Source organism: Phodopus roborovskii, unplaced genomic scaffold (assembly GCF_943737965.1).
Source record: "Phodopus roborovskii unplaced genomic scaffold, PHOROB, whole genome shotgun sequence".
Lineage (NCBI taxonomy): Eukaryota > Metazoa > Chordata > Mammalia > Rodentia > Cricetidae > Phodopus > Phodopus roborovskii.
In genome coordinates this window covers 30,940,932-30,961,737 of record NW_026126525.1, presented here as the reverse complement: position 1 = coordinate 30,961,737, position 20,806 = coordinate 30,940,932, and the positions used below count along the sequence as shown (strand labels likewise).

Here is a 20,806-nt window from a genome sequence, read left to right as displayed (position 1 = left end):
GTTTTAATGGAATAAGAATCCTTTCTCTATATGAAGAGAAAACAACAAGCAGATCATCCTAAAATTTTCTGATAGCCACTATCACTCCTATATACAAAGGAAATGGGGATTAAGGATGCTGAAACAACCAAAACTGTTCAACTATTTACTATAGTTCTGCCAGGGACTTTGAATGAAATTAAAGATGTAAAGTATTCACTATTGGGAAAATAATCAAATTTTTATATTACTAAAATAAATGCAGTTATCTTACAATAAATAATGAAGTTTAATAATCAATTTTGAGTAATTATATTAAATTTTATTTGTATATCCTAAATATACATTTTATGAAAATACTGTTACTGTTCATAAAACCTTTAAACATTAATAAAAATATTTAGCAACATTTCTTTTTATGGTCATAACAGCTTTATTCATTTTTAGCATAATTTTTTATTTAATATTTGGGAATTTCACATCATGTACCTAAATATACTCAGCTCACAGATCCTCCATGTCCTCCTCTTACCCCTGCAGTGCCTCTGAGAAAAAAATAAAATAAAACCAAAACAACTAAGAAACAATCAAAAAAGACATTTCTCTCATTAGTTATGCAAGGAAAAATATTTTACACCTTTAAGTATATTATCCACAGGAAAATGCAAGCATGTAAATATTTCATTGTTAACTGTAATCTTAACAAAATTTCAATTAAAATGCTGTAGAGTTTGTTTCTTTGGTTTTGTTTTAAAATTACTGTGAGAAGTTTACTACTTCTTTAAATGTATACATATTTGTAACGGACATAGAGATACAATATTGAACCAAGCTGATTGCCTCCAATAACATTGTCAGCACTATTATAGTTCTATGCTAATTAAATGTGTGCCACTGCCACAAAACTGGCATCTTTATTTTTATGAGCTTCATCTTTGTCTTGCAAGCAGTTTCATCAGAACTCTCTGCTCACAACTTTATATTACCAATTGACAAACAACCACATTAAAAGTGTTTGTGTTCTGTCTTCTCTCAGACTGTGAAATCCTCAAAGACACTGAACACTGCAGTCAATCATCCTCAACCATAACAATCTGTGGCAGATTAGAACCAAAACAGCATCAGGGAATTCATCAAAATCCCAGACTGATAATTCAGACTTACCTCCTATGTCTGGACGGAGTTTGTTATCATAACCTTGAAGTAATGAATTGAGAATTTGTGTGATGTCTCCTTCATGAATTTTTGGTGCCAAGACCCAAGTTTTATTCATAGTTAAATCTTCATCATCTTCATCATCTGCTTTATCAACACTAAACAATTCAAAGAGATCATTATATAGTAAGAGATTCATTAAAATCTGTGCATTAAATTATGTAAGTTATCAAAAAATTATTCTAACATATGGTAATATGATCACATAAAATAATATATATTACTTTAAAATATAATAACTTATATGGTAGTATTGAAATAAATACATTTAAATTAAAAAATAATAAGCATGCTTAATCAAATATTGAAAACATCTCAAAAAGATTTTGTGATTATAAGATCAAGATAGAGAGGCTTGCAGTCTTAACATATTTTTAGGGAACATGAAGGACCTGAGTCACAAATATTAAGAATTTAGTTTCTAAGTGAGGAACTGAATGTCAATGGCAACCAGATAAGCATAAATCTTATCCACAAGATTAGAAACACAACTGCAATAGTCTATGTACTATCTTAATATTCCCTGCCCTAGCGGCATTCTTTTTTAAACGTTTATTGATTCTTAGTGTTTCTTTTTAATTTTATAAAACGTATTATAAAACTTTGCAAATGAAAATGTTACACAATAAGGTTAACCAGACTTAAAGTGTATATAACTCAATGAACTTCTACACAGTTTGCATCCTCATTCAGAACAGAGGTGGTGGATCTTCACATTAAATTTTATAATTTCACTAACATATATATTATGTATTTATCCACCACCAAAATCAAGCCCAAAAACTCCAAGACAGAATCAGAATTTGAAAAACAATTAGCTTTATATCCTTTCTCCTAACTCGTGTCCATTACCTATGTTTAATCCTTATTCATCCCCTTATGTTTAAATTTTCCTCTCCTTTTGTGTTATACTGTAACCTTATGTGCATTGCTTGCCTCTATACATAGAAACACAGCTACATTCATAATAAGTGTAAGGATTTATTACCAAATAACTGTAGAGGAATTGAAGGAATGCAGATATAGATGCAGTTATAGATATTTAGATACATTTAAAACTAGAGAGTAAACAAGTTTTCTTTATCACAGAAAACTTAATTACCCCATTCTTACTTGATGAAAATCTTTCTAGATTTGGCCATAGACCCAATTTTATTGTCTTTACTTATTCAGCAGAAAAGTTCCAAAACCTAAACCTGACATTGGTAAATGCAAGAAAATGTCCTATTCTAAATTACTTATATCAATGTATATCAATTTCCTCTTAGTATATTTAAACCATTCTATACTATTATGTCACATCTGATCCTGTCTCCATGAATTGATAGAAAATATACAACTTTTCTTGTATATTGAATTGTGTTTATATATTTGTACATTTTCTTTTATATTTAATGTTGTATTTTCTGATGACAATGCATAAAATTTTGGTCTCCAGTCTATGGAACTACTAAAAAGAGTATAATCTTTAAAGGAGGTATCTAGTGCCACAAAGTTAGGTACTTGAAATAGTCTTTTGAAAGACATAGTGGGGCACCATTCTCTTTGCTTCCCAATCTTCTTTCCTCCAGAATTCCAGGAGGTAAGTAAGTTGTCCAATCTTGCCTTTAGGTTCCTGGCATGTGGCTTTATATAAGCAACATAGTAAAACCAAAAATGAGACGAAACATCCAAAATTATGGGCTAAAATGGGATGTTTCTCCTCATATATTGATTGCATCTGTTATTTTCCATAGTACATAAACCTGACTAATACAATGTTAATATAATAAATCAAAGCCCATATCCTCAGTAATTCTGATATTTTGAACATATAATGAGTTTTTTTTTTCTTGTCAATATATGTTTGTTCTTCTCTATCCAGAAATTATCAGCCCACTAGCTTCTGACTTGGCTATCTACAAGAGGATTGGTTATACAAACCTTGGCCTCTAAAAGTCATATTTGACTCTTTAAATGGTTTTGAAAAGTGAGTTATCACAGCCAAACAAAAAGTCTAATATCATATAAAGTTACCATGCCAGATGAGTACTTACATTTAAACCCATTCCATCTGTTCAGTCTGAGAATGAGGGTGTCATGGACAAGCAATATCTGAACTACAGGTTTGTAAGCCACAGATATTTAAGACTACTTAGTTACCCCCCCCACACTTTAACATTGCATTTTTCCATTTTATTCATAGGAAAGTCTGTGTGAATTTCATTTCATATTTTAGGAAACAAATGGACATGTACTAATTACTCTTGCCTGGGATAAATTTACCTAAACTTCGATCATTTTCTCTCACTGATGCCATATCAAGTAAGCAAGCAGCCTGAACAAGCTCGTTACCTTTCCTTTTATCTCTTTATATTATGATAAAATTAAAAGAAATAGAAGGTACTTTTTGTATAACCTCAAGAAATATCCTTTCTAGAGTTGTAATGTAATTACCAGGCCACAGTGCCACACTTTTGCCACATTATCTGTATTCTATTACATTACAGACAGGAAACAGATCCTGAGGTATTACTTGATTTGACCCATGAAACATCAGTGGTTCTGAGATCTGACACTTGCACTTCTCAGCAAAGACAAGGAAATACTGTTTTCACTGTGGGAAAATTTTAAATGAAGATGAAAGCTCTCCACTACACTTCAAAGAATAATAGCTATTACAAAGAACGAAAGGGCAGGTGGCCATACACATGTAGTTATTAGTTTTCACATAAGTATTTTATTGCTTAAGTTGTTTGAAAAGTATCTGGTGCATTCTCATTACACAGCCTTATATTATTTCATTCAATAATTTTTTTGTTATCTCTAAAATAAGTAAGTACATATTTAGTAAACTAAGACAATGCCAACACTGAAATTCTTGAAATTCAGGCTACTGAGACATCTTAAATATTACTATACAAACTATTATTGACTGGGGCATTATTAATAAGCTATGACTTAGACTTTCTTTCATCTGTCATTCTCTCTTGCATAGAAGAAACTATTTGGTGGATATGGAAGGGCCACTGAATATAAAAACAGCTGACATTCTCTTGAAACATGATTGTAAAATATCTCAATAAATTAAAGGACTTTCACTCTAGTTTGATAAAGAATAAAACACACATTCACAATGATATTCCCCCTTCCCTAGGCAACACAGAAAACTGACAGTGGTAATATGACATAGCTATCTTTCCTGAATTTATCTCATAACAGAAAGTAATTTCATTAGTGATAATTTCTGTTTTCCTACCCCACTGAATCAGATTTTATTCTGATTTTACAATTTGTTACTGAATGATCAGTGCTAATTTTTTACACCTTCCGTCAAGCTACCCAAATCAATTTCAATATATTTGTTAAGCTTTGGTCTTATTTGGATAATTAAAAATAAGAGTTTTGAAACATAATTTTTACACTCTACTGGATAAGTAGATAATGCAAACAGATGGTAGATTGCCATAAAATTGACATATTTTGGACACCTATTGATTTATAATAGCTAAATTTTCATTACTAATTTTTCTTTACTAACACTAGAAATGATTCTGGATTCATTCTCAAAGATGTCTACCATAAACTTCTATTGATACCATTGTAACATCAATAAGTCTTTCTTTCATGATTGTATCATCATTTTCCTTATTGTATAGTACTGATGATTTCATTGTTGTTAACAGCAACTGTACATACCAAATACCAATGGATTTCAGGAACTGTGTACAGCATATCTTGTGGTGGTTCCTTTCACATATCATCTAATTTGCATTAATTATGGGGAAAACACACATCTCAATTTAACAGATAAGAATGGGCTTGTTTTTATAGGCCATTACAGGTTAAATAATAGAAATAGGATTTTCTTTTCCTTATGAAGTTTCACTAAATCATCTGATTTATCGGTTTATCTTTATTGAATAATCCAGATGGTGGGATGTAGATTTGCTACTTTGAAGGAGCACAACATATATGTTAGGTAATTAGGAAGCTTGATAATTACATGAGTAAATAAAGCATCCTTACTCATCCTTTTGTTCCAAGAAGGTAAAATAATAACCTCAAGTGATCACATTTCTGAAAGTGTGAATATCAATGAATCACACCTTCCCTGTAAAAAAGGCTTTCTAAGGAACTCAGACTCCAACTCAGAATTTTCATTCATTTATGCAGAAAGTACCATTATATAAAACCTGTGATGTTCTGGAAATGGAAAGACAAATAATGAGACATTCCTGACCTAGTGAATATTTCCTATAACGGCGCAGATCTGTTCAGACAAATGACATTGAAAAACATTAAACACAACAGTGTTTATTGAATTAAGAAACAGCATACATTTTAAACAATGAATACTTTTAGCAAATAGTAAAATATGTACACAATAGATTGTACTCCTTTACTCAATTGATGTTTTTAGATAATCTGAAAAAAGACTAAGAACTTCTCAAAGCAGTTGAAAGCTCAAGCATTTATCTGGCATGCATATAGTCTGGATTTCAATCTCCAGGTTTACTTAACAATGTCTTAAAATATTATGATCACAATACCATATGAAAAAACAAGATTAAGCAGTTTGTCTCAGTCATCATCACTAATATATAATATGATTCTAAATATTTGGTGATAAAACAGATAACATGTATACTTAATATGCCTCACAAGTGAGGGTAAGGAATAATGTGTGAGGGGAACTTAGGTGGATTCCAGGGCAGGCAAGGTTTAACAAGGCAGGAACAAACATGCCAAGCAGACAGAGCTTAACTGAAAAGTTTCATTAGAAAGGAAAGGGAGGGAAGAGGAATGAGAAAAAAGGAACAGAGACACAGAGAGAGGACAGAAAAGAAGAGGGAGACAAGAAAAGTCCTTTCTGCCCCAGAGGAACTATAGGGAATTGAGCAAGAAAGAGAGAAGGTAAAGACACAGCAGGGAGAGAGCCTAAGTGGTGGGAGTCTTTCTTTTAAAGGGGTTCTTTGTATCTGTGTGCAGACTATACAATCATGAAACCTTGGGCTTATCAGCATACTGCCTGAGTGCATCCTTTGAGGTGACAGGGGCAGGTCAGCCCTGTCACCTCAAAGATGTTTTATAGAAGATTTTTTATTAATAATACTACACAATTTTTCAGTTCATGATTTGTAATATTAATGTACAGAAATGTGCTAATATAGTAGACACCACAGCCTGAAAATGAACTGTTGTTTCATCTATACCAAAAACTGCTCTGAAATGAATTTCTAATCATGGAAAAATAAATAACTAAATTGAGCCGTTTATGGGAAGGGACAGAACATTATTCTGTCAACAAAATTGCCATGACAGCCCTGAAATTTGCTATTAGCTCTATGACCTGGGAACATTGCTCTCCAATCTTCCAACTGCTGACACCAGGGAGTAGCTCTGTGGCTATACAGACCGTCTTTCAACTGCTGCTTTCAAGTAATAACTGAACATGAGGGGGCAGTAGTGAATCCACTCCTGCCTACTGCCACTCAACTAAGGCATCCTGGTAACTAGGCCTTTCTTAGAAGAGTGACAAAAACTTTCAGGAATTCACAAGGATAACTCCAGCTAAGACTCCTAACAATAATGGAAAGGATAGCTGAATTGGCCTTCCCCTGTAATCAGATTGGTGATTATCTTAATTGTCATCAGAAAGCCATCATCCAGTAATTGATGGAAGCAGATGCAGAGATTCACAGCCAAGTTTTGGGCTCCAGAAGTCCAGGTGAAGAGAGGGAGGTGGGTAGTGTCAAGATCATGATAGAGAAACCCACTGAGACAGCTGACCCGAGCTCATTGAAGCTCTTGGACTCTGGATCAACAGTTAGGGAGCCTACATGGGGCCAACCTAAGGCCTCAGCATGTGGGTAGAACTTAGGTAGCTTGTTCTGTTTGAGGGTTTTTAGTAGTGGATTCAGGACCTGTCCTTGGTGCATGAGCTGGCTTTTTGAAACCTATTCCCCATGCTGTGATATATCACTCAGCCTTGATTTAGGAGGAAGGGCTTGTCCTTCCTCAACTTGATATGCAATGTTTTGTTGACTCCCATGTGAGGCCTGCTCCTTTCTGAATGGAGGAGTGGATGGGGTAGATGGGAGGTGGAGAGGGGGGCGAATGGGAAGAGAGGAGGAAAGTGAAACTGTGACTGGTGACTGATATGTAAAAAAAAAAAAAAAAGCAATGTACCCTGGAGATATTCAGTCTAAACTTCCTCTTCCCTCTCCAGGTTCACAATATCAAGTATGTTTTTGCACAAAGCTCCTCTCTTCTATTTTCCTCTTGCTATAACTTTTCCTATACCTTCCTCGCAAGTATCTCAAATATGCCTTGTCTCATTCAGCATCTGTATTATACTCTGAAGCTCCTGTTTCTACAGTGTTTTATAACTGGTTTATAACTAGAAGAAAGTTTTAAGCCACATGTGTCATGTGGTCCTAAGTGTAACTGTAATGCACTCTGAAAAGTTGTCTGATGACACATTTTAGCACATGAAATTACATTGAAAGCTATATTACTTATTTTTCATATAGTAAATGCTTTTACCTGGTATTTAAGAGATAATTCATGTAAAGACTAGTGAGACTACACCATACAACCAGGAGAGGGGTCATGTTTATCACTATGGTAAGATACATGTGTCTAAAGCAAATCAAGCAACCACCATAGACCAATGATGGTATATATATAAAATGAATATTCTTAAGTTTTTTCAGAACAAGACTACTGTAGACATGTTTCCCTGGAATAGTTTTAAATGACTCCCTCTCACTTTTAAAATGACCTAGTTTGGATGATGAATTATAGAGTACCTCCATAGATAGATCACATAAAAAGGGCAGTGTGTTCTGATTCTGACAAATAGGAGAACGTGTCCCATTAATCTACAAGGAAACAGAGTGTAATCCAGACCAGTTTAATGAATTGCCCAAGGAATTTCTCTAACTCAGAGGGAGTATTGATCAGCCTGTTTCCCATGGTTTTAAAAAAAGGTTATAATTTCAAGTGCAACCACTGATAGGGTCATAAATTTCATTTAGATATACCCTATATATTTTCTTGGGAAAGACAGACTCATTACTGCTTATTGCATTGAGTATATATGGAAGAAATCCTCGAGGTAATAAATATAATGTATATTTTGCTACTGCTACTCACATAGTAATCGATTGCTATTATCATCACAAGAAAAATTCATACTATTATTACTACTGCTACTAAGTTTATTAAAAATATCAAATTTAATAATTTATGTGATCATTGCTATTATTTTTTTTGAGATTATACCAACTTGGCTGTCCAGAAATAAGAATGAGTAATAGACATTAAATGATACAGGATAAGTATACTTGGAGAAAGAACCTGTATTGGCAGCATTAGACATTTTCAAAGGATGATAATAATATGCTCATAAATTCTGACTACACGTTTTGATCTTATTTTAACATTATTCTGTACATTTAATTGCCTTAACTTTTTAATTTTAAATGATATTAATATTAATAAATGTAACTAACTAGATTAGTTGGTCATTAGTTTTGGTTTATGGAGCTGAGAAAGGAATAGTGATTAAATGCCCTTTCAAGAAATGTTGAGTATCAAATTACAGATTTTAAATACTTTATTATTTTTTATAAAACATTCAGTAAACAAATTCAAGTTGAGACTTATTAATTTAATTCAATTGGTAATTAAGTATAAGACACAGATGATTTCGCTAATGGATCTGTAGGCATTAGATTGTCAGCTTGCAGAGCTGGGGATGAATGAGTAGGTAAAATGTTTGTTACACAAGTATGAGGAAAGATTTCAAACAAAGACAGACAGAGTTGTATCAGTCTATAAACCCATCCATCATACATGATATAGGCTAAGGATGAGATTGTTACCTCAACTTTTAGAAATTCTAGAAGTCTTTTAGTAATTGTAAAACCATAGATAATCATACAACTGTCAATTATATATGAAACCAACAACGATTTATGGAGTAGAACCATTTTATTTATTCAATCTTCATTGCTGGAATGCTATAGTAAATTAAATAATGTTATAGTTGTTGCATTTTACTATATACACATTTATCAATAAATGACACATACATATTATATTGACATATATAATTATGTAATTCATTTCGTAAATATGATGAATATTAAACACTACACAATTTCCTTGAACGTTAGCAAAATAGGTTATTTATAATAATATATGAATAAAGTGGGAATAATGCTGAATATATAGCACCTATTTATTTGAAAGAATTTGTCAGACAACTAACCTGTGAGTTATGGTCTATCTGCAATTTCAATGCTACTTTAACAAATGATGATATATTGTTTACAATAACTTCTGGGTAATTATTATGGGCTTGACATCTTTCTGAATGATGAGTATATAAGGGTGAATACAATACCAGAGGGGAACATATAGAAGATAGAATGTTTAGAGCCTGTATTACAATTAATTTGTTAATAAAATTGGGAGGGTTGAACAAGTCATTAAAAGCTTTTGATTCAAAGTGTTCTTATATATCTGAAAATCTTTAGAAACTGGAAGCATACTGCATTAAAAGAGTACAGTTTTATGGTACTCTGTGTTTCTCAGCAACCTATGAGAGAAGTCAAAAGTGGGAATTCCCAAACACCACTGTTGACTAGCAAAGAGACCTCTAAAACCAAACTGTACAATGAGCAACAGGGATGCACATATCTAGAGACCTAGAAAATAATCTTGTCTATAGTCAGAGGTAAACTCTCTGTAAAGACTCAAACAGATGTACTGGCAGCAGATATGGGTCCATTCTGAAAACAACTTGAATAAAACACAATTAAATGAAATGAAAGTGAATTCAATGAAGCTGAAAGAATAGCAAAGGATAATTGCCACAACACACATAGCTGTTTTTATAAGTAACTAGAAGAAAGTTTCTGAAAGTTTTGAAGAGCTTACCCAAATTCATACTTCAAGTGTTAAGACAGAATTCACCAGAAAGTCCAAAATTGTGAAGAAACTCTCAGAGATATCTTTACTTTCAACCATTCTAGCCCTGTACTTAGTGATCAACACAACAACCACTGAAATGCTATAAAAAAATACAGGGCACGTGATGTATATATAATCTCTATTTTCACAGTCCTGGATCCTAATGTGATGGTTTTAGGGCCCTTGGAACAACTCCACCAGACTCCACAATCTAGTCTCCTATATCAAACTTTTTTCTCCTCAAATAAATATTAACCATGCATAGTGAGTGCTTCAGCTATTTATATTATTTGCAATATATTTGATCATCTTCTGTGACATTTTAATCTGGCCTACAAATTCCATACCCTCAAACTAGGATATTATTTCATATTTTAAAGCTCTGTTATCTTTCTAAAATCTGTAAATAATTTATTGGATAATTTATAACAAAACATTGAGGCAGAAAAAACATTTGCTGCACATATATATGTATATATATATATATATATATTATGAATAAGTATATTAGTTTTCTCTCTTCCTCAATATCAACTCCAAAATAACAATTAAGGTATCAGATTACATATAAATATTTGAGCAAAATTTATTAAGTACGGTAAGTTGTATTTCCTCTTACAGACTTCACCTGAAATCTGCTGCTCATGAAAAGCCAAATAATCTTTATTTTTTATTTTCATTTTTATTGGCTCTTTGGGAATTTTGTATTTTGGTCATATTCAGTACTCTCCCCCAATTTCACCTCTGTGGAATTCAATTCTTTCTCTACATACATAACTCTGTGTCTTTCCCCTGCCCCTTCAATTTGTGCTGCTTCTATTCTTTTGGATGTATGCCCATCCAGTGAATTATGCTCCACCTATCAGGGCCAAAATTCTGTAAGAAAACCGACTCTCCCTCTTCTAGCAACTATCAGTTGCTGACTAGAAGCAGAATTTCAAACCCACCTCATCTTTCAATGCTGGGTTTTGGCAATATTCATCTTGTGCATGCTCTCATGACAATTAGTGCTCTTATGTGCAAATACCTCATTGTATATGGATAATACACCCACTCCAGCATTTGTAATCTTTATGTACTTTCTTCCACTATGTTTCTTTAGCCTTTAGAAGAGAGTGTGACACAGATATCCCATTTATGACTGCACATTCGGCACTCTTACATTGTGTGCATTTTTCCCAATTGAGAATCTCTGTGTTAATCACCATCTAACTGAAAATATTCTCCATGAAGATTTAAGCAATGCATTTATTATGGGTATTTGCCTTAATAACATAACCATATAGCAGAATAATAACAGATTGTTCTGCCATAGGTCCTATGACCTGGGCAGCCATATATCTGTCAACCCAACCATGGTTCTTGGTATACTTTTCATATGGTGGATTGAGTTTTAAATCTAATCATAAAGTGATGGGTATCATGACAGTTGTGCCATTACTATACCAATAAACATTTCTTACAATGCTAGTCATATTGTATATATGAGGTCTACCTTATGGCCTGTTTTTATAAGTAACTAGAAGAAAGTTTCTGAAAGGTTTGAAGAGCTTACCCAAATTCATACTTCAACTGATGATCATTTTTATACTCTGACAGTATGCATTGACATTTTTGGCATTATGAAAGATAGACACTATGTGTGACTATTTCAGGTGTGTTCCAGTTTGATTTCTCACTGGATCAAGTACATGGTATTGTCAGTTATAAGGTCTTACCAGAAGTTTCTGAACATTGGCACTGGTCTGTAACGTAAGAGGAACTATGGTACCTCACTTTCCAACAACTTCAAAAAAAATAATAATAACACATTCTGATACTAGACTGTTAACCTCTTCTTTATAGTAAGAGCATTGCCATCCAATCCAAAGATAACTCATTGACACTCTTTGTATATGTGTGCACATATTTTTGGAATCTTCTATAGTAGTAGGTTTCTTTATGATTTTTTTAATACCATTGGTTTTAGCTTTCCTTTCTTCATTCACAAACACAAGAAATATCCCAGTGTGCAGATTGATGAAGTAGCCATTCTCAGGAAGGAAGTGGAGACTTGGTTTATATTTCCAGGAATGTGGCAAGAGTTTCCACTCTCAGCTCAGGATCCTTTGGCCAGCAATGACTGCTAGGAGAAAAGAGTTCATTTCCTTTAGGATTCATCTCCTAGAAGGAATACTCATGTTCAAATAGATGTTCCTACAGTTGTGCATATTCTTACTGTCAGCACTGTGTGGACATGTCAGAGAAAAGAGAAAAACAGAACACAGGATACATGAGGTTGGAAGGGAGTAGTGGTGGAGGGTGAAGAAGGAAATAGAACAAAAGGAATGGAGGGTGAGTTTTATTAAACACACTGTTGCATTTCTCCTGCCATGAGGAAATACCATGGATTAGACACTTTGTGAAAGAGTTTGCTTTGTTTTACAGTTCCTGAAAGATGAGAGTCTATCACTGCTGAGAGCATTGCAACAAATGTCAGCAATGAAAATAGGAACAGGAAGAAGAGAGCTCAAAACCTCAACCATAATCAGGAAGCAGAGAAACTGAACTAGACATAGATTAAGGCTTTTAATCTCAATGGGTTAACCCATGACTTACTACCTTTGTGTGGAGTGGCCTCCCAAAGTCTATTTGTATATGAAGGTTAAATACCGATCCACTACCAGAGGCCCGATAGACTGGCCAGACCTCCTAACTGACACCCACGTTTAGGGAGTTTGGGTCGGTCCTAGGCTGGTTTCACAGGTATCAGTCTGGGGGGCCATGAGATCCCCCTTGAGCTGTTATAGGTCTAAAAAATCTGGTACTAGGAAAATATCCAGAAATCTACAAGGATGATCCCAATTAATAATCTAAGCAATAGTGGAGAGGCTACCTTAAATGTCCTTCCATTATAATGAAATTGATGACTACCTTATATGCCATCCTAGATCCTTCATTCAGTAGCTGATTGAAGCATAAACTGACACCCACAGCTAAGAAATGAGCCTAACCCTAGGTATCTAGTTGGCAAGTCCTAAACTTTTGCAACATAGTATATTTAATCATATGAAAGCTATAATAGTATAAATATTTTCACTAATGAGAAAGGACTATAACAAGTAGAATTTTTTCTTTAAAATCATAACTAGAGGTTCCTGGCCACACCCAGAGATAAGCCTATCTGCCACAGGATCATCTTGAGCCCCTGCCTGCCTAAGCTTTGACCCCCCCATTGCTGGGCCTCTGCTGGAAGTGAGACTGAGACCAGTTCACATTGATTCCCCCCCCACACACACCCTTACCTGGGAACTTCCTGATTTAGCCCAGAATCTAGCTCCAACCTGTGTTCTGTCCCCAGCAAGAGCGCTCCTGGTGCTCTGATACACACCCAACCCTCCTGCACGAAGAGCCTGCCCTCCCCCTACCCTGTGCCATATCCTGCCCACTGTCCCACTGCCCTAGTTGAACACTGGAACAAAAGGCAGATCCAACAAATCCTCCAGCTCCACCAGCTTCGGGGAACTTCCTGGAGCTGCACTGAACACACTAGACCCACTTACACACTCTGGACCACCATGAATTACAACCTGCCTTATCTGTGACCCCCCACTGCCTGGCCTCTGCCAGAGATGCAGGCCCTGGCCAGAAATATGCCCATCATCCCAGGACCATCCTAAGTCCCTGCCTGCTGGATCTTGACCCCTTTCCACTGGCCTCTGCTGGAGCATGATCTTTGGCTCCCATCGCTGGGCCCCTGCCTGAGGAGAGACCTCCTAGAGAGCTTCGACCACCCAGAGCTAAAGACATTCAACTTCTGACCATCCATAGCCCACTGAGGAAGTGAGAGAGAGAGAGAGAGAGAGAGAGAGAGAGAGAGAGAGAGAGAGAGAGAGACCCCACCTGCACCAACTGGAAGAAGCAATGGGAAGACAGTAATACAAGAAAACACCCAACAATAGAAATACAAGAATGACACTGAACGAATGCTGGAAATAGAAAAACTAGGCAAACAATAGGGAACTGCAGATACAAGCATAACCAACAGAATACAAGAGATGGAAGAGAGAATCTCAGGTGCTGAAGATAAACTATAGGAAATAGATTAATCAACGAAAGAAAATCTTAAATCTAATAAATCCTTAACACAAAACATTCAGCAAATGTGGGACACCATGAAAAGGCCAAACCTAAAAATAATAGGCATAGAAAAACAGGCGAGGAAGCCCAGCTCAAAGGTGCCAAAAACATATTCAACAAAATCTCTGGAGAAAACTTTCCCAATCTGAAGAAGGACATGCCCATGAAAGTACAAGAAGCATACTGAACACCAAATAGACTGGACCAAAGAAAAAAAGACCCCTCTACACATAACAATCAAAACACCTAACATACAGAATAAAGAAAGAATATTAAGAGCAGTGAAGGAAAAGGGCTGGGTAATATATAAAGGCAGACCTATTAAAACTACACCTGACTTCTCCATGGAATCTCTCAGGCCAGAAGGTCCTGGATAGATATTCTACAAGTACTATGAATCCATAGATGCCAGCCTAGTCTACTATACCCAGCAAAACTCTCAATCACTATAGATGAAGAAAACAAAATATTTAATGACAAAGCAAGATTTTCACAACATCTATAAATGCAGTACTACAGAAAGTTCTGGAAGGAAAACTCCAACCCAAGGAAGTTAACTATGCTCACAAAGACAGAGGCAATAGATTATCCCACTTCACCAGAACCCAAAAGTAAAGCAGGGCAGATATATTCACAAAACCACTACCAACAACAAATCTAAAACAAACAAGCATTAACAATCAATGGTCCTTACTCTCCCTCAACATTATTGGTCTTAACTCACCTATAAAAAGACACAGGCTAACAGAATGTATACGAAGACAAAATCCATCCCTCTGCTGCATCCAAGAAAAACATCTCAGCTTCAAAGATAGACATTACCTTAGGGTAAAGGGTTGGGAAAAGATTTTCCAATCAAATGGACACAAGATGCAAGCAGTATGGCTAGCCTAATATCTAACAAGTTAGACGTCAAACCAAAGTCAATCAAAAGACATGAAGACAGTTATTTTGTATTCATCACAATAGAAATCCAGCAGCAATAAGTCTCCATTCTGAACATCTATGCCCCAAATACAAGGGCACCCACATTTGTAAAAGAAATGTTACTAAAACTCAAAGCTCAAATAAAATCTCACAGGCTTATAGTGGGATAATTCAACACCCCACTCTCACCACTAGACAAGACCATGACTCTGAAACTGAACAAAGAAACAAAAGAACTAACAGAAGTTATGTCTCAACTGGGTTTAACAGACATCTATAGAACATTCTATACAAACACAAAAGAAACCATACCAACTCATAAAAACTAAACAATGTTCAATTGCACCATAACTGGGTCAAAGAAGAAATAAAGAAAGAAATTAAGGACTTTCTAAAATTCAACGAGAAAGAGGACACAACATATCCGTACTTATGGGACACCTTGAAAGCAGTGCTACGAGGGAAGTTCATTGCACTAAATGCCTATATGAAGAAAACAGAGGATAGTCACATTAGAGAACTAACAGCACAAATGAAAGCTTTACAAGAAAAAGAAGCAAACTCACCCCGGAGGAGTAGATGCCAGGAAATAATGAATTTGAGGGCTGAAATCAATTAAGTAGAAACCAGGAAAACAATACAAAAAAATCAACCCAACAAAGAGTTGATTTTAGAGAAAATCAACAAGATAGACAAACCTTTATCCAATTAACAAAAGAGCAGAGAGAGAACATTCAAATTAACAAAATCAGACTCAAAAAAAAAAAAAAAAAAAAAAAAAAGGAGATATAACACAGACACTGAGGAAATCCATACAATTTTCAGGTCATAATTTGAATACCTGTAATCCACAAAATTGGAAAATTCAAAGGAAATGGGCAAATTTCTGGATAACTATCACTTACCAAAATTAAATCAATAACAGATGGACAACTTAAATAGATATATAATGGCCAATGAAATAGAAGTAGTCAACAAAAGCCTTCCAACCAAATAAAGCCCAGGGCCAGATGGCTTCAGTGCAAAATTCTACCAGAAATTCAAGGAAGAACTAATACCAATACTCCTCAAATTATTCAAACCAATAGAAAAGAAACAGAAGTTACATTGCCAAACTCTTTTTAGGAGTCCACAATCACCTTGGTACCCAAGCCACACAAAGACACAACCAAGAAAGAAAACTACAGACCTATATGCTTCATGAACATTGATGCACAAATACTCAAAAAAATACTGGCAAACCTATTCAAAGAATACATCAGAGAATCCATCCACCATGACCTAGTAGGCTTCATCCCTGGTTTTCAGGGATGTTTTAACATACGGAAATCTATCAAGGTGATTCGCCATATAAACACACTGAAAAAGAAACACCACATGATCATCTCACTAGATGCTAAAAAAAGCCTTTGACAAAATTCAACACGCTTTCATGATAAAGGTCTTGGAGAGATCAGGGACAACAGGAACATACTTAAACATAATAAAAACAATATTATAGTAAACAGCCAACATCAAACTGAATGGAGAGAAGCTTAAGGAAATTCCTCTTAAATCAGAAAGAAGAAAAGGCTGCCTCTCTCTCTACATCTGTTCAACTTGAAGTTCTAGCTAAAGCAATAGGACAACAAAAGGAGATCAAGGGGATATAAATTGGAAAGGAAGAAGTTAAACTTTCACTATTTGTAGATGATATGATATTTTACATAAGTGACCCAAAAAACTCTACCAGGGAACTCCTACAGCTGATAAACAGCGTCAGCAAACTAGCAGGATACAAGATAAACTCAAAGAAATCAGAAGCCCTACTATATTCAGATGACAAAAGGGCTGAGAAAGAAATCAGAGAAACATCAACATTTACAATAGCTACAAACAACATAAAGTATCTTGGGGTAATGCTTAATAAACAAGTGAAAGGCCTATATAGCAAGAACTGTGTGTCTTAAAAGAAAGAAATTAAAGAAGTTACCAGAAAATGGAAAGATCTCCCATGCTCTTTGATAGGTAGGATAAACACAGTAAAAATGGCTATCTTGCTAAAGGCAATATACAGATTCAATGCAATCCCTATTAAAATCCCAGCAAAATACTTCACTGACCTTGAAAGGATAATAATCAACTTTATATGGAAAAACAAAAGACCCAGGATAGCCAAAACAACCCTGTACAATAAAGGAAATTCAGGAGGCATCACCATTCCTGACTTTAAGCTCTACTACAGAGCTATAGTCATGAAAACAGCCAGGTATTGGCTTCAAAATAGACAAGTAGACAAATGGAATGGAATAAAAAGTCCTGATATTAACCACACACCTACGAACACCTGATTTCTGACAAAACAGCTAAAAGTATACAATGAGGGTAGGAAAGCATCTTCAACAAATGGTGCTGGCACAACTGGATGACGGTGTGTAAAAGAATGCAGATAGACCCATGTCTATCTCCATGCACAAAACTCAAGTTCAAATGGATCAACGACCTCACCATAAATCCAGCCACAATGAACCTCTTAGAAGAGAAAGTAGGAGGTACCTTTTAACAAATTGGTACAGGAATCTGATTCATGAACATAACTCTAATAGCACAGACACTGAAATCGACAATTAACAAATGGGACCGCCTCAAACTGAGAAGCTTCTGTAAGGCAAAGGGTATAGTTAACCAGACCAAATAGCACTCCACAAACCAATCCTACATCTGACAGAGGTCTGATCTCCAAAATATACAAAGAACTTAAGAAGCTAGTCAATAAAACACCAAATAACCCTATTCAAAATGGGGTACTGAACTGAAGAAAGAATTGTCAATAGAGGAAATCAAAAAGGCTGAAAGACACTTAAGAAAGTGCTCAATGTCCTTAGCTATCAGGGAAATGCAAATCAAAACAACTTTGAGATACGATCTTATTCCTGCCAGAATGGCTAAAATTAGAAACACCAATGACAAGTTATGCTGGAGAGGATGTGCAGAAAGAGGAAAACTCCTCCACTCCTGGTGGGAATGCAAACTTGTACAGCAATTTTGGAGATCAGTATGGCGGTTCCTCGGGAAAATGGGAATCAGTCTACCACAAGATCCAGCAATTCCCCTCTTTGGCATATACCCAAATGATCCACATTCATGCAACAAAGACATGTGCTCAACTATGTTCATAGAAGCATTATTTGTAATAGCAAGAACCTGGAAGCAACCTAGATGCCCCTTAACTGAAGAATGGATAAAGAAGATGTGCCACATTTACACAACAGAACAGTATTCTTCGAAAAAAAAAAGTAATGGTGGATGGAACTTGAAGAAACCATCCTGAATGAGGTAATCCAGTCAAAAAAAGAGGAATATGGTGTGTACTCTCTCATGTCTTGATTTTAGATATAGAACAAAGGATCGCCAATTTATAATCCAGAGAAACTAGGATGCAAGGAGGATTCTAAGAGATTTATGTAAGATCCCTCACAGGAGAGGAAAGGAAAGAGACAAGATATCCTGAGCATATGGGGAGTGGGGGTGTGGAAGTGAGTGGAGAGGGAATAGGAGGAAGAGTAGGGGAGGATAGGAAAGGACATGGGGCTAGAAAGATTGAGTAGGGGAGAAATAAATAAGAGGAGAGAGAGAAACAGACACACACACACACACACACAGAGAGAGAGAGAGAGAGAGAGAGAGAGAGAGAGAGAGACCATAAAAGAGGGAGCCATTATAGGTTTGAAGAGAAAACTGAACCTAGAGAAATTTCCAGAGACATACAAGACTGACCCCAAGTAACAATTTGAGCAACAGTGGAATGGCTACCAAAAAATGCCTTTCCCTGATAATGAGATTGATGACAATTTATCCACCATCATAGAACCCTCATCTCCTAGCTGATCGAAACAGAAGCAAACACCCACAACTAATCAATGAGGGGAACTGGAATATAGATGCAGAGAGGTAGGACAAGACCAGGCTACAGAAACACATAGAGACAGATGACCCGAACAAGGAGGAGCTAATGGGCTCCCAGAGTGATAGCTGGGAATCCAGAATGGGAATGACTCAGACACCCTGAACATGGGTCTCAGCTAGAAGGCCTGAGCAGTCTAAGGGACCTCGAACAGTGTAACCAGTATGTATTCCTGGTTCACAAAATGACTTTGGGGGCACATCCGTCATGGAGGGATACTCCTTTATCCTAGACATAGGAGAGAAGGCCTAGTCCTTACTCAAAATGACTTGACAGATTTAGATGACCCCTTCTGGAAGGTATCACCCTACATGTGTAGTGGGGGGCGAGGTAGGAGGGGTGTTGTGTCGTGGGGCATGAGAGAGTGAGACAGATGGAAAAAGGGAGGGATGAAAGGAGGGAGAGGAAATAGGGATCAATATGTAAAATAAAAATAAAATAATAAAAAATCATAACTAGAGGCATATATTTAGGGTTAAGTTAAAAAAGAGAAAATGATAAAAATCTTTTCCTAATATTTTAGATATTGAAATCTGCATATTCTTTATTGATCCACAGTATAGTAACAAATATTGATAATAAAACATCTAATTTACCAATATTTTTGCCTGTGTTTATGTTTTAGGTTCATTCTATTCTTCAAATGAGAGATTATTTTTAACATTCTATGTGGAAATAGAGGTAACACAAATACAGGTGCCTCTGGAAGACAAAATAGAGTAAAAGATACACTCAAATGGAGATGGAATTGCAGTTTGCAGCCACCCAATATGAAATCTAGGAATTGAACTTTCTTCTTCTGAACCCTCTCTGCCTGCCTAACTTCTGGGCTAAACCCCTAAAACTGACTTTAGAAAACAAGCAACTATGTGTCTTATGAAAAATCTTCAGGAGTATGGGGAGTAACTGGATATTATAAATGTCTTTTGTAACTGCTTCCTATTATTATTATTATTATTATTATTATTATACCAGGAAGCATGCTTAATTTTAAGTACAGAATTTTTTTAAGTGGCCACTGTGTACAGATTATTTTAAAATGAACAGCCAAATTGCTATTTCAATTTATATTCACAGAGCCTGACAGGACATAAATTAGATTTATATGTGACACAATCCTTCAAGGCATTCACAGATTCTAAATCTTTGATGCTTTTATGCATCAGATAAATGCTTTATGTCTGCAAGAATTATGTAAAGGAATCATGTTGATTCTTATTCAATTATAGAACACTTTAAATTATCTTAAAAGTGAAAGAATTGAGAATGAGTAGGTACATCCAAATAAGAGGCCTATACCTATCTCTTGTGCTGGAATCTAAAATAAGAATACAATAATCATTAACATAAGTTCCTCTTGAAACACTCTCTTCAGAAAGCAAGGGATACAAATCCATGTAATAGTAAAAAGCAATCATTCTTTCTCGTCTATGCTAATTACGACAATCTATGGCTGTTAACAAGGAACTGCTACTGAGCAAATACTGGAAATAAGCATTTGTTCATAAATCACTTGCACAGAAAACGAACTCCCTTGTAGAGTGCAGTTGTCTCTGTGAGATCAGATTCAATCTAGTCATGTAGGCTTCTTTATGGAAAATGTACTCCTTGTGGAAGAAACTGAATTACATGTATTAAATGAGTGAGTGCTCTGATGAA

General features: G+C 35.4%; 1 protein-coding gene across 1 annotated transcript in view; it reads right to left on the bottom strand.

Moving 5' to 3' along the window:
• Gabrg1 (gamma-aminobutyric acid type A receptor subunit gamma1) overlaps nt 1-20,806 on the bottom strand; it is a 71,356-nt gene that overhangs the window by 43,116 nt on the left and 7,434 nt on the right. The window contains exon 2 of the mRNA XM_051198399.1: nt 1,144-1,292. Within this exon, the coding sequence (XP_051054356.1) occupies nt 1,144-1,292 (149 nt within the window). The remainder of the gene's footprint in view (nt 1-1,143; nt 1,293-20,806) is intronic.